Consider the following 15,057-nt stretch of genomic DNA (forward strand, 5'->3'; position numbering starts at 1 on the left):
TTGCCCCGGGAATAGTTCAGTTAGGTGGTTGGCCAAAAGTGGCGGCCACCTTTTTTTTAACATATAATAGTTATTTATAGGTCCTGCCAAATTACAATTTTATCCTTAGTTTATAATTACGATTTTGCCCCCGCTTCAAAATATAAATTTTGTTTTGGCCCCGACCTAAATTTACGATTTTGCCCTTAGTTAAAAAAATACGATTTTGCCCTCAGTTAAAAATAAACTTATGGTTTTGCCCCCAGCTAGAGTCCTACCAAATTACTATTTGGTTCCCGGGATAAAATTACGATTTCACCCCCAGTTCAAAATAAAATTTTGGTTTTGCCCCCAGCTAAAAATTATGATCTTGACCTCAGTTAAAAATTACGATTTTGCCCCAAATTTAAAATAAAAAATGGGTTTCCCCTAATTTCAAAGTATTATTTCACCTCCATTTTTAAATTACGATTTATCCCAGATAAAAATTGCAATCTTGCCATCAATTTTTTTTGGGCAAAACTATAGTAGTGTTTTATTTTAGTTGGTTTACTCAATTTAGTTTTTTTTTTCGTGCCAAACAACTGTCTTGCACTCGCTAATTGGTCCTGACAAATTATTGTTTTGCCCCCAACTCTAAATTACATGCTTGCCATCTTTTTTGTTATTTTTTTTTTATGTTAACTATGGTAGTGTTTTTGTTTAATTGGATGACTCGATGTATCTTTTTTGAGATCGTATTATAAGTAGCATGTATAACTAAACGAAATAAAGACGTACATGTTATTAAACTAAGAAATATTCGGTTTAGTGGCTCGCAACGCGTACGACGCATAACTCTAGTCTGATACATTTTTAGACTTGGGTTAGCGTTTTCGAAAATGCTTATACTTTTACCCAAAAGATAGTGGCATTAATCGAAAGAACACACATACCTGAAGGGTATTAAAGGAAATTCACACCTTTTGACTTCTCATCTCGCATGCTCGGAGAACTAGCGCGACTACACTTTGGGCTCGTCTGTTGTCGTGTACAAATATCTTCTCCACGTCACATTCCGTCGTCTTCAGTTACAGAGCCCATACTCAAAAACCATTTCAATGGCGGTTGATGTCAACTAACACACACACACACACACCTCAATCGCAGCTCCTACTACTTCATCATCTCTCTTACTTCTCTAATCTCATCACCAAATCTCAAGGTAATCTAATTCAATCATCCTAAATCCTCTCGATTCTCGCTAAATCATCGCATTTTACGCATCAAATCACGATAAAACCTAGAAATTGATCGTATTCTAGCACGTTTTCATCTCGTAATTGCAGAATCGTTGTAAGTTCAAATTTAGGCGGGAGTTTATACGTTAATATCAAATTGATTTGATGTTTGCTTCATTGAGACGTAAAAATGTAAATGTTAGTGATTTACTTGTTCAGGAACCAAGTTTTCGTGATGAATTTAGCGTATAATGTTTAGTCTGTGATGAATTGATAGTTTTATGATCTACGTGTGCGATCAGTTGTAAAAGTTAGTGATTTACATGTTCAGGAACGAAGTTTTCGTAATGATTTTAGCGTATAACATTTAGTTTGTGACGGATTGATAGTTTTATGATCTACAAGTGCGATCAGAGCATATATGTTATGAAGAAATATAAGAACATTAGGTAAACTGTCTTTGAAATTGATGAATTATATCAGTAAATTGTGTTTATTGGATGTCATGTATTGGTGATAATAGGCTAATATATAATGATAACATCTAACTAACTTTATCTAATGTAATTTGAGCCTATCTGATATGTTGAATAATAGATAATAATGTAATCTGATGATATTTGATATTTGAATAATCTGATAATGTAGATTATCTGTAATATATGCATACAGTTTGATGCTAAATTTTTTAATACATGCTTCTGTGTGTTGTTGAAAATTGGCTACAGATGGAGAATTTCTATGGTATTAGCAACTCAAAAGGTCCTAAACACAGTAACCAGTCATCCTCACAAAACTTTGCATTGCTGAATCCTTATTGCCAGCACTTAGATCAACTGGCAGATCAGTATCTGTTAAATGATGTCAACACTACTGCATTAAGAAACTTGAATCCAAATCTCAGATACTTGCACTCTGGTAGGTCGGTTTTGGCACCACCTTCATCGGTTTCAGACTATCAGCCTTCTGTTGGACAGATGTATCATAATAACAGCAATAACCTGAGGATTGAGTCAAGAATGGAGTTGCCACATGAGTCTAGGTCACCTTTTCGTTATAGCATTACTCCTGTGAAACTGGAGGAAGATGTGGTGGTGCTTGATGGTGATATTGTGAATAGTTTACCGGTTGAAAGGTCTAGATCATCGTCGTTGTCTTTGACAGATTCTAGTGGCTCATCATCATCTGGTGGTAAGAGTTATAAGACGGAGCTTTGTCTGTCTTACTTACAGAATTCTGGTTTCTGTCGATATGGATCAAAATGCCAGGTTTTTCTTTATCTTTGCCTTGTAGAAATATGCTATTTTAGTTTAAGTTACTTGTTTATCTGCAACATGACAATTGCAAGGTGCCTCGAAAAGATCTGTCCATTCATTACCATCATGTAAACTAGGTTCATGCCTGATTTCAAGTCTTAGAATAACTCATGAATATTAAGCGATTAACTTCATAGAACCTGAATGAGTGGTTTGCTATTACTTGAAGTCTTTAATGCTCAATTTGCAAACAGAATATAACATCATCACTTCGTCTGTCACAGTTCGCACATGGCACCAAAGAGCTGCATCCAGTTCCATTTTCTTACAAGAGCATGGCTGAGGTAAAATCAAACTTAATCTCAACTACAATCATATTCAAAATGTTAATTTAACCCTCATATCTGTTCCATATATATCTGCTTAGACCCCCTGCAAGAACTATAGTCTATCAGGAACATGTTCATTCGGGTCCAAGTGTCGCTTTCTTCACCATGAAACATCTACACCACCATCTTCAACTACTCGGACCATCTCGCAGATCAAACCAGATGAGCCCACCAGTAGCACTGTGAACCTTAAAAGCAGTAATTGGTCCCCTATGGATGATGATATTGAGATTCAGTTGAAGGGAGATTTTGATTCTTACGCAAACAAGGTTCTTTATGGCCCGCAAAGGAGAAATAGGCTGCCAGCGTTCACTCACATTTGCCCAGAGTAAGACTTTGTCAACACACACCAGTAGTACTTCTCTCTTGTTTTGTGAATGAGTACTTTTTCAACACACATATTACTTCTCTGTTAATTGTTTTGTGAATGAGTTTTTGATAAACATACAACTTGGTAGAGTCCGTTTGATTGATGCGATAAATAATCGAGCTTGAACAGTTTAATGGACAATTCTTGCATGGGTGATTTTGTTATGCACAGTCAGTATGGATCCAATATCGGTCCTGACCTGGCTTCAAAGCCCCATACTCTTAGGTTAGGTTGAGCGTAATCCTAACATTTTATAGGAAAGCTCAAAGCTCGGGTAGGCCCGGCGACCCAGTCTAAAGTCTGGTTAAATCAATACCCCATACTCATAAAAGTATATATGACATGAAGTTTGGGGTGTCAAAATGAGTCTTATTCACACGTTGTTAGAACCCGAGTTTAGACAAACCTAGTCTTACTCTGAACCTGAACTTACAAATTCGACACCCATTTTAATGGACAAATTCAAGTTTTCGTGGGTTGACATGACACGCCCCGTTTTGCACAAGACCTGTTTAGATAAACATTTTGAGGGTTTGGCCTAAAACTAAACCGAATCCAAATAGACAAAACTAAAAGTCTACTTATTTCTAGTTAGGCTCATGTGTGTCAATGATTCACAAACCACAACCCGTGTCAAGGATTCACAAACCACAACCCTAGATAAATATTAATCAAAATCTTAAAATCTGAAATTTGAGGTTCATTATTCACGTTTTCGGTTTTAAGTTTGATATTTTGAGAGTTCTTGATTTAATCACAACAAAGTTTGGATTTTGAATTCGGAAATTATATATAGTTCTAAAAATAAAAACTTCAATAAGAAACAAAGCATGAAGATTGAGATGCATAATTGTCATCTCAAACCAAAATACTGTTGGAAACATTTTTATAACAAAGCAGTAGTAAACTATGAAAATGGTCCCTGAGGTTTAGTAACTTTTAGAGCATTCACATCATTCATGACATCAAATTCTGTGTGTGGTGTTTTTAAACTATAAAAAGTATAAAAAGTGGTTGTGAGTGGAGGAGAGAGAAAATGTTACTGTTTATCTGTACATTTGGGGGACATTATTCACCCTTATAATTTTTTATATTTTTTGAAAGTGGTTGTGAGTGGAGGGAGAGAGAAAAAGGTAATGATAAAGGTATACAAATATTATTTAATTGAAAAACAGAGAGAAAATGTAGTGTTTTTTAGTGTAATTTATGGTAAAAATATGGTGGGATGGATATGAATCCTCTTACTACTTTAATTTAAAACTCAAACCTTTTGAATTTGGGTCCCTTTGGTTTCAATTTTGTTGTCATTTTCATTTAAAAGCAAAATCTTGTCAGATTTTTCAGTTAACATCTAGCTTTATTGTCTTTTTCTCCCTTTCAACGAAGGGCAAAATTGTCAGATTTTTTTAATTTTTATAATAAAACGTTAGAAGACCATTTTACGCTTCATTAAAAGAGAGAAAAAAACAAAAAAAACTGGATATTAACTGAAAAATCTGACCAGATTTTAATTTTGGATGAAAATGTCAACATATATTGAAACTATAGGAAACGAAATTCAAACGGTTTGAGTTTTGTACTAAAGTGGTAAAAGTGGAAACCTCAGAGACTATTCCACCAGTTTACTCACTATTCCAGCAGTTTACTCAAGCAGTAATTATAAAACCCTTTTGAGTTAAAAACAAAAACAAAAGGGGCCAGTTAGGATAAACCATAAATCTTAGAAACAAAACCAGCCCATATGCACCACCCAATCAAGATGACACAATGACAATCACCACTCACTCTTTAATCTCCACCTTCACCCCTCCTCACCACACCTTCAACCACCACCACCACCGTCACCACCAACTCAAACCTCCACTCAAACCACGCGCACAACTCTCCCTAACAACTCCACAACCACCAACCTCTCAACCAACCCCAACCACCACCGGCGTCATTGTCATCGGCGCCGGTCTATCCGGCTTAGCCGCCGCCGTACGCCTCCACGCCGACAACATCCCCTTCCTCCTCCTCGAAGCCGCCGACGCCGTCGGCGGCCGTGTACGCACCGACACCGTCGACGGCTTCCTCCTCGACCGTGGTTTCCAGATCTTCATCACCGGTTATCCAGAAGCCAGAAAAATACTCGATTACAAAACCCTAGATCTTCAAAAATTCTACTCCGGTGCCAAAGTTTACTACGGCGGACGCTTCCACACCGTCGCCGATCCGTTACGTCACTTTTCCGACGCTATTCAATCTCTAACGAATCCAATCGGATCAGTTTTTGATAAATCTCTCATCGCGTTGACTAGAGTAAGGGTTTTGACTCAATCCGATGAGCAACTACTCTCCGGTGAAGAGACTTCAACAATTAGTTTACTTAAACGAATCGGATTCTCCGATTCGATTGTGGATCGGTTTTTTCGACCATTTTTCGGGGGGATTTTCTTCGATAGGGAGCTCGAAACGACTTCGAGGCTATTCGATTTCATCTTCAAATGTTTAGCTCTCGGCGATAACACGCTTCCTGCGAAAGGAATTTCCGCAATTCCGGAACAGTTAGCGGCTAAATTACCGTCGAATTCGATCATTCTCAACTCACCGGTGGCTTCTGTTGACAATTCGGATTCGATTTACACTGTTACGTTGAAGAACGGTGAGGTTTTACAATCCGAATACGGTGTGATCGTTGCGGTTGAAGAACCCGAAGCTGTTAAGCTTTTGGCGGGAGAATGGAATATGGACAATTTTTGTAGTGAGATCAAACAGCCGGTCCGAAGCACGGTTTGTATATACTTCTCTGCAGAGAGAAGCCAGGTTCCGGTTGATGACCCGGTTCTGTTTATAAACGGGTCGGGTCGTGGGATAGTGAACAACATGTTTTTTGCAACCAATGTGGCTCCTTCGTATGGCCCGCCTGGGAAAGCATTGGTGTCGGTTTCGCTTATTGGGTTGTATGAGGATGAATCGGATGAGGATTTGAGGGTTAGAGTAGTTGAAGAGCTTAGTAGTTGGTTTGGGCCGGATGTGGCTGGCTCATGGACGTATCTTAAGACTTATCGGGTTAGATTTGCACAACCGAATCAATGCCCGCCTACGGATTTAAGGAAGAACTCGAAGGTGGGAAACGGGTTGTATGCGTGTGGGGATTATCGAACAAGCGCTACGTTTGATGGTGCTCTGGTTTCAGGGCGGGAGGCCGCGGAGGCGTTACTGAAAGATCGATCTTTGGTTCGAGCTTCATAAGGACTAAATACATTTGTAAAGTTTCATTGGTGAAATTTTTTATACATGTTATCAAATATAATCGACCTTTGGTAAATGTTTTAGCTCATTGTTAAATCGATAAACTTGAATCCTTATGGGTCGACAAACTGATGGGCTTTTGTGAAAGCATGGAATGTAAATCATGTAATATTTAAACGTCTGGGCTTTTGTTATGCTAGTTTAGGGACCTCGTGATTGGGCCATTTATTCACAGTTAGGTGGGCCACATTTCAGGAAACTTATCCGGCCCATTAATTTAGATACATGGGCTCCTAAGTCCTAACTAGAGCTAGGGTTGTTTGTTTACCTCTTAATGAGGCTTTTAATGGTTCAGACTTCTTACTTTTTTTAACACTTAATGGTTCAGACTGTTTGTTTCATGAGCAGATGTCTAAATGGTTCAGACATTTGTCTCTGAATGGTTAAGATTTATACAGAGTCTGAATGGTTAAGACATCTAATCTAAATTGGTCAGATATTTGCCTCTGAACGGTTAAGCATTATATAGGCTCTTAATAGTTCAGACCTGTTACTGGTTCAGCACTTAACCATTCAGATGTTGCCAAACAACCCCTTAAGGTGTTCCCGTGCGAATGCGTTTTCCATTGTAGAGGAGAAGAACATCTTTTGACGGTTCTGATTTGTGTTTTCCTCATCCTTGGTGACAACCATCGCAAAAGAACATCCTTCGACTGCGATAACGGCCTGTGAAGCAACAATTGTATAAAATTGATGTAATGATTGTAGGATTCACGATTTAAGCGTATATGTTATCATGGTACATATATTATTGATTTTGGTGGAAGTTGGGACAACTAGCACTCAAGTCTTAGGATATGAAAAGTTGTATAGTAGAAATTGTGAGTTTTTTCCTAAACTAGTGTAGATACAAAAAATATTTACCTATTTGGGTACTTTGAAAAATATTTACCTATTTGGGTACTTTTCTATATCTCTTTAATTTTTTACCTAATTTATACATTTATTTTTATTTTTCTACCCAAAGTAAAATTAGATTACTCACAGAATTAGAATCAGCAAAAATATGAGTAATTATTTTTTGTAAAAAAAATCTGTAAATATTCAAAAATAAAAAATCTGCAAAAATTCTACAAAAAAAAAAAATATGCGAAAAATCCACAAAAAATCTTCAAAAATATATTAAAAAATTCTACAATAATTCTGCAAAGTTAAAAAAAATATGCAAAGAATATTATAAAAAAACCATATAATCTATAGGGTAATAGTTGGTGGATTTGACGGTCCACATAATTCTGTGAGTAATCTAATTTTACTTTGGGTAGAAAAATAAAAAGAAATGTATAAATTAGGTAAAAAAGTAAAGAGATATAGAAAAGTACCCAAATAGGTAAATATTTTTCAAAGTACCCAAATAGGTAAATACCTTTTGCATCTACACTAGTTTGGGAAAAAAACTCAGGAATTGTAAAACACCAAAGGTGGTTAATGTCATCTTAATAGAAAAAAAAATTATTAAAGGTAAATTGGATTTAAATAATCCCAACTCACTGTTATTGGCCAATAATTATCCCAACTCATTTAATCACCAATAATAATCCGAACTATTCACTTTTGTTTGTAAAATACTCCCAGTTAAAAAAACACTAACTTGGTTAAAAAATTGCTGACGTGGCAGTTGATGTGGCATTTTTTGATGACGTGGCTGTCTACGTGGCATTTTTGATGACGTGGCAGGTGACGTGGCATGCCACATCAGCAATTTTTTAACCTAGTTAGTGTTTTTTTAACTGGGAGTATTTTACAAACAAAAGTGAATAGTTCGGATTATTATTGATGATTAAATGAGTTGGGATTATTATTGGCCAATAATAGTGAGTTGGGATTATTTAAATCCAATTTACCATTATTAAATTACCACCATGAAGATTTACCAAATTCCGAAACATTTAAAGCCCACACAACTACAAAATTCTTATGAAAAAAAAAAAAAAAAAACCCCTCTTATGTGGACAAGATCCACAAAATTCTCACCATAGACGGGGTATTCTAGTTGCAAAAAGCAGGACACATTGACTCAAGGGTTTATTAAATTATTTAAATCATTGTATGCTTTCAGAGTGTGGATTACCGCTTGCGGATATTGGAAGAACTTAATGTGATACGAAAAACATTTCATAGCCTCATAGGTCTCCTTAGTGGTGGATTCAGAAATTTTTCCATAGGGGTATATAAATAAAAAAATAGGTTCGTATCGGGTCGGGTCATGTAAAACAAACGAACATCAAACTAAATTTATATAATCATCAAAAACATGTCAAACCTTGTTACAAACATAATTAAAACGTCGACGCCCTACGGGTTTTCATTTTTTGAAATCTATCCAAAACATCATCTAAAGCTAATTTCTTAAGCAATTCTTTCTCTATATAACATAAGTTCATCACTCTATAACATAACATTTCAATTTTAATTTTCAACTATTCAAGCCCTAGAAATCATAATGTAAGTTGTAATCACCCTAAAAATATATAAACAACATAATCACCCTAAAAATCATCTAAACAACCATAAACAACGTCAAAACACACAAAATTTCAAACCTACTTAACAACTTTATTACCCTTTTTCTCCTGTAATATCAACCAAAATCATCAAAATAACAAAGAAACTTATTCGTGTTCGGATTCCGGTTAGATTTGGTGTCAAACGACGGTGGTATGGTGGCTGATTACGGTGGTCGCCGGCTGCTGGACTGTTGTCGCTGGGTGATGTCGTTCGTTGGCAGTGCAGGGACGCAAGAGAGAGAGAGCGGGAGAGAATTTCTAAAGGTTTTGGGCTTTAATTATTTTATTATAGTTTGAAATATTGTTGGGTTTGGTTAATGGGCTAAGACTTAGTGGGCTAACTAGTTAGGAATTATAAGTGGGTAAAGGTATGGGTATTTGGGTTTAATTAGTTAGGTATTAAAAGTTATATAATTTAGGAAGTATTTTTTTTTTAAAAAATAAGAGTTTACTAAAAAAAGTTAAAATATAAATTGATAACACTTTGTCACACCCCCAAAAATCCACACGCGGAGTATCACCGCTTGGGAGCGTGACTGACCAGGATCAAGCCACCAATCATATAGAACATTGTATAAAGTAAAAGTAATTGCAATATATTCCAAACCAAATCCATATGAAAGGTGTTTCCAAAACATAAGTAAGTTATCATTGCTTAGCGGAAGCGTATAATCAAAACCCAACATAATTAAGTACGAAATGTCATAAGTGTTTAATAAGGTAATCACGATCCAAGCCCACAACGACCCGCTCCTCCATGTGCAAGCTCCATATACCTAACGACCTGCAAGGCATGTAACAGAGGGTCAACAACTAGTTGAGCGAGTTCACAGAAAGTAAATGCGTAATAGTAAGTTCATATGTAACAGGTGGCTCCACTGGGCCGTTAGTACGTTCTATTGGTGGGGGCTTCCCATGTTGTATAACCACTAGACTATTCGTAACTATAAGTATCCTTCACAACCGAGGATAGTGATCAGTATAAGTATCCTGCACATCCGAGGATAGTGATCAGTATAAGTATCCTTCACAACCGAGGATAGTGATCAGTATAAGTATCCTTCACAACCGAGGATAGTGATCAGTATAAGTATCCTTCACAACCGAGGACAGTGATCAGTATAAGTATCCTTCACATCCGAGGATAGTGATCAGTATAAGTATCCTTCATGACCGAGGATAGTGATCAGTATAAGTATCCTTCACATCCGAGGATAGTATTATGGTAGTCTAGTCATAGTGTCAGTAGTGTATCTATTCAACCTTATCCTTTCAATCCCATTCCCAACACCCCCGGGAATCCCATGCCTTGGTAAGAGTGTGAACTCACCTTGGTTTGCTCGGTATGTTATTGCTTCTAGGGTTTATTAATCTCTAAGTCCGTTACACACGACCTAGGATATACTGCACATGATTCGTTCCATTAGGGTTTACAATTCCTCGATATTCAAACAACGGTGCTTTGTGTGTTTATTGTGTACCCGACGATATTACATATAATGTTCACACATGCAGAATCATACCGTTGCACACAATTATTCACATAGAATCATACGTCATGCAAGCAGTCAATTCTATTCACGTAGTTCATGCGTAGCGTCCCTGATTTCATGGTTTAATCTTACGTGTACATCATTCTAGTGGCCACTGTTAACACTCTTTATACCTTTAACAGTGTAAATACTTCGCATGTTTAACGGAAACAAGGAATCAAAGTGTCATACAGGCTTTACAGGACTAACATAATATATCATGCAGCTACTTGTTTCAATTTGACAATTACACAGCATCATACAGTTACACAATATCAGACAAGTGTGGGGGGGGGGGGTTTCCCCTGTTTGAAACTCGGATAACACATGACATATCATACAACCTCGGACATATAATCATACAAATTCGGACATGTATGATCATATTAAACTCGGACACAACACCATCATTAAACTCGGTCCACAAGGTAATCCATTAAACTCGGTCCAATAGATAATCCATTAAACTCGGTCCATATTCTCATCAATTAAACTCGGTCCATGTGTTCATCAAATAAACTCGGGCATGTGTTCATCAATTAAACTCGGTCATGATATCTTATTAAACTCGGACATGCTTCATTTCATTAAACTCGGACCCAAGTTCATTATAATAAACTCAGTCCACAATACACTATAATAAACTCGGTTATCTTCACTCTTGAACAAAGTCGGACCATGTGAACTCATTAAAGTCGGATCATGTGTGTTTCTTATACTCGGACTCTTTAATCATTCAATAAACTCGGTCCTTCAATAATCAATCAAACTCGGACATCACATTAAACTCGGGCATGATAACATTTTATAAATAAACTCGGGCACTTGATGTTTTCATTATAAACTCAGACGTTTTCATTGTAAACTCAGACATATGTTAATCATTAAACTCAGACGTTCAACTATGCACAGAAAGTCAGACAACAACTTAAATCCTACGATCTTTGTGATTCAAGCAGTTACGTATATCATTCTGCAGTTACGTTCTTATAATCAAGCAATCTCAAAACCCTAACTTTATACGTTTGTACAGTGCAATAATCAATCATCAATCTATCATTCAACCTATCTTGCTTCTAAATCATCAAGCAATGATTCCACAACAACTCAAATCATTTTCATGAATCAGAAACAATCAAACATGCAGAGATTATCATATGAGAAACTAGGGTTTTGACACCAATCAATCAATCAACAATTAACATCACACAATGATTAACAATTACCTTGATTCGATTCTAGATGGATTTGCAATCAACTTTGATGCAAAAGACTTGGGATTCCAAGAATGATAAGAAGATGGTTGTAGAGGAGATTAGGGAATGTGGGTACGTGTTTTGATTCTTGTGATGATTAGTGAATGATTAGTAAAAGAGATTAGGGTTAAGTATGGTTTATTTTCACTAATTACACTATACACCCTGAATTTCCATATTCTACACAAGTACACCATCCCCTAATTATTTCACAATTCCACCACCATGTTCATATATTTACTAATTTCACAATTTACAAACAATCATGCACATTCACACAATTAAAACATATATAATTCCATGTCAATCAATTGCACAAATAAACGACTAGTCACTACATGAACGTGCAATAAATGCGAAATAGAATCTTGGAATTTCGAGTTGTCACATTATCCACAACTTAAAAGAAATTTCGTCCCGAAATTTGGTACGCACTCACTGAGGAAGCTAGGTAAGTTATATCGTTCACTGGTTTTCCTGGGGTGTCACATCATCCCCCCGTTGATTTGGAATTTCGTCCCGAAATTCAGTAGTAGTAGCTTCAGCCTCAGTAGTGATTGCATTGGCTTTGAATAATTAGGGGTACTTTTCTGTCATCTGGTTTTCGCGTTCCCAGGTGTACTCTGGGCCACGTTTGGAGTTCCAACGAACTCGGACAAGAGGGATTCTCTTGTGTTTGAGGACCTTAACATCCCGGTCCGTGATTTTAACTGGTTCCTCGACGAACTGCAACCGCTCGTCGATAGTGAGTTCCTTAAAAGGAATTATGAGGGTCTCATCTGACAGACACTTCTTCAGATTCGACACGTGAAATGCGTTGTGAACTGCACCGAGTTCAGCTGGCAGGTTTAGTCCGTAGGCTACTTGGCCTATTCTTTCAGTGATTTCGAACGGTCCAACATACCGTGGATTGCGTTTGCCTCTTTTACCAAAACTAACCACACCCTTCCAGGGTGAGACTTTTAATAAAACCCGGTCCCCGACCTAAAATTCCAATGGCTTCCCACGCTTATCCGCGTAGCTTTTCTGGCGATCGCGAGCTGCCGCCATGCGTTGTCGTATCTGTGCAATTCGTTCAGTAGCGTCAACTACCATTTCTGGGCCTGTAATCTAACTATCCCCCACCTCTGCTCAACCGAGAGGTGACCGGCATTTACGTCCGTACAATGCCTCAAATGAAGCGGCTTGAATGCTGGCGTGGTAACTGTTATTGTACGAAAACTCCACTAAAGGAAGGTGCTTTTCCCAGCTGTTGCCGAGATCGATAACACATGCCCGAAGCATGTCTTCGAGAGTTTGGATTGTTCGCTCAGATTGCCCATAGGTCTGAGGATGGTACGCTGTGCTCATGTCTAATCGTGAGCCGAAAGATTTGTGCATCGCTTGCCATAATTCTGACGTGAATCGTGCATCCCGATCCGAAATGATGGAGGTGGGCACCCCGTGCCTCGAAACAACTTCTTTAAGATAGATGTCTGCGAGAGTGGAGAACTTATCCGTTTCCTTTATAGCCAGGAAGTGTGCAGACTTGGTGAGTCGATCCACGATTTCTCCATATTGTATCATTCCCACGCTGGTATCTAGGTAAGCCCGTAACAAAATCCATGGAAATTTCTTCCCATTTCCACTGTGGTATCCTGGGTTGCTGAAGTAGACCTGCGGGTTTCTGATATTCAACCTTGACTCTCGCACAAGTCAAGCACTTGCCAACATAGGTGGCGATGTGGGCCTTCATGCCAGGCCACCAATAAGTAGTTCTGATGTCGTGGTACATTTTATCTGACCCTGGATGTACCGAGTAGCGAGACTTGTGTGCTTCGTCCATCACAAGCTCTCGTAAACCGCCATAAATTGGGACACAGATACGCCCCGTTACATAGTAGGCGCCGTCTTCCTTTTGTTCCATTCGTTGCCTTGAACCGCGTAAGGGTTCAGCCATGACATTTTCAGGGTTTTAAAGCTTCTATCTGAGCAGTTCGTATCTGAGCAGGAAGGCTAGACTGAATCGTAAGCTGGAGCGCTCGCACGCGCTTCGGTAAAGTGTCCTTTCGACTGAGGGCGTCAGCCACAACATTGGCCTTGCCTGGATGATACTTGATAGCGCATTCATAATCATTGAGTAGCTCGACCCATCGTCGTTGACGCATGTTCAATTCCTTCTGCTTGAAGATATGCTCGAGACTCCTGTGATCGGTGTAAATAGTGCACTCGGTACCGTACAGGTAGTGTCGCCATATCTTAAGCGCAAAACAACAGCTCCCAGCTCTAAATCGTGCGTCGTGTAGTTCCGTTCATGAACCTTGAGTTGACGAGAGGCGTAGGCAATAACTTTATCCCGCTGCATCAATACACCACCAAGCCCCTGTATCGATGCGTCACAATAAACCACGAAGTCATCCGTGCCCTCGGGCAGTGAGAGGATAGGTGCGCTGCATAGTCTATCCTTCAGGTACTGAAAAGCAGTTTCCTGCGTACTACCCCATCTGTAAACGACACCTTTCTGTGTCAGCATAATAAGCGGCTGCGCGGTCTTAGAGAAGTCTTTGATAAACCGCCTGTAGTAACCCGCCAAACCCAAGAATTGGCGTATTTCCGTTGGTGTACGCGGTGCAGGCCAGTTCCTGATCGAACTTGTCTAGATAGGGTTTGCACACCCTGTTCATAAAATCCATGAAAACTGCAGGTGCGTTCGTAAGCCCGAATGGTATGGCAAGAAACTCGTAATGGCCGCAGCGAGCTCTGAATGCTGTCTTGGAGACGTCCTCATCCTGGACTCTCAGCTGATGATAACCAGACCTTAGATCAACCTTGGAGTAGTAACTCGACCTTTGCAACTGGTCGAATAAGTCGTCAATGCGTGAAAGAGGATAACGGTTCTTCACTTTGACCTTGTTCAGTTCACGGTAATCAATTTCACATCCTGAAGGTGCCATCCTTCTTTTTCACCGATAATTGGTATCTAATAGTTCTTGTAGCTCCCCAAGGCGAAGAGATAGGTCGGTTAAATCCCTTATCCAAGATTCCTGGTAGCTGCGTCGATAGTTCTTCCGATTCTAGTGGAGCTAAGCGATACGGTGCTCGAGCTATGGGTGCTGCTCCTGGAGCGAGCTCGATTTGAAATTCGTCCTGCTGATGCGGCGGTAGACTAGGTAAATCCTTGCGAGACACCTGAGGAAAGTCGCGTACAACTGAATGGTCTTCCAACTTCTTTTCTTTCGCTGATGTGTCAGTAACTGTAACATACCAATTTTTAT

The 15,057-nt window shown here is 38.6% G+C and overlaps 2 protein-coding genes across 2 annotated transcripts; both read left to right on the forward strand.

Annotated features, from left to right (window-relative positions):
- Positions 1-998: 998 nt before the first annotated feature.
- LOC110892016 (zinc finger CCCH domain-containing protein 14-like) lies at positions 999-3,370 on the forward strand. The gene is made up of 4 exons (XM_022139413.2): positions 999-1,183; positions 1,928-2,467; positions 2,740-2,799; positions 2,883-3,370. Exons 2-4 carry the CDS (start codon positions 1,928-1,930, stop codon positions 3,174-3,176), a joined length of 894 nt encoding a protein of 297 aa, XP_021995105.1. The 5' UTR covers positions 999-1,183; the 3' UTR covers positions 3,177-3,370.
- A 1,572-nt stretch (positions 3,371-4,942) lies between these two features.
- On the forward strand, positions 4,943-6,576 carry LOC110890278 (protoporphyrinogen oxidase 2, chloroplastic/mitochondrial). Its single transcript, XM_035979258.1, has 2 exons — positions 4,943-6,499; positions 6,530-6,576. Exon 1 carries the CDS (start codon positions 4,982-4,984, stop codon positions 6,446-6,448), a length of 1,467 nt encoding a protein of 488 aa, XP_035835151.1. The 5' UTR covers positions 4,943-4,981; the 3' UTR covers positions 6,449-6,499; positions 6,530-6,576.
- Positions 6,577-15,057: the final 8,481 nt, after the last annotated feature.

Source organism: Helianthus annuus, chromosome 11 (genome assembly GCF_002127325.2).
Source record: "Helianthus annuus cultivar XRQ/B chromosome 11, HanXRQr2.0-SUNRISE, whole genome shotgun sequence".
In the NCBI taxonomy this organism is placed as follows: domain Eukaryota; kingdom Viridiplantae; phylum Streptophyta; class Magnoliopsida; order Asterales; family Asteraceae; genus Helianthus; species Helianthus annuus.

Excerpts from the sequence above, each read along its gene's own strand:
- LOC110892016 (XM_022139413.2), top strand. The coding sequence starts at position 1,928 with ATGGAGAATTTCTATGGTATTAGCAACTCAAAAGGTCCTAAACACAGT. Across the intron at positions 2,468-2,739 it reads GATATGGATCAAAATGCCAG|TTCGCACATGGCACCAAAGA; the intron begins GTTTTTCTTTAT and ends CGTCTGTCACAG. Across the intron at positions 2,800-2,882 it reads CTTACAAGAGCATGGCTGAG|ACCCCCTGCAAGAACTATAG; the intron begins GTAAAATCAAAC and ends ATATCTGCTTAG.
- LOC110890278 (XM_035979258.1), top strand. The coding sequence starts at position 4,982 with ATGACAATCACCACTCACTCTTTAATCTCCACCTTCACCCCTCCTCAC.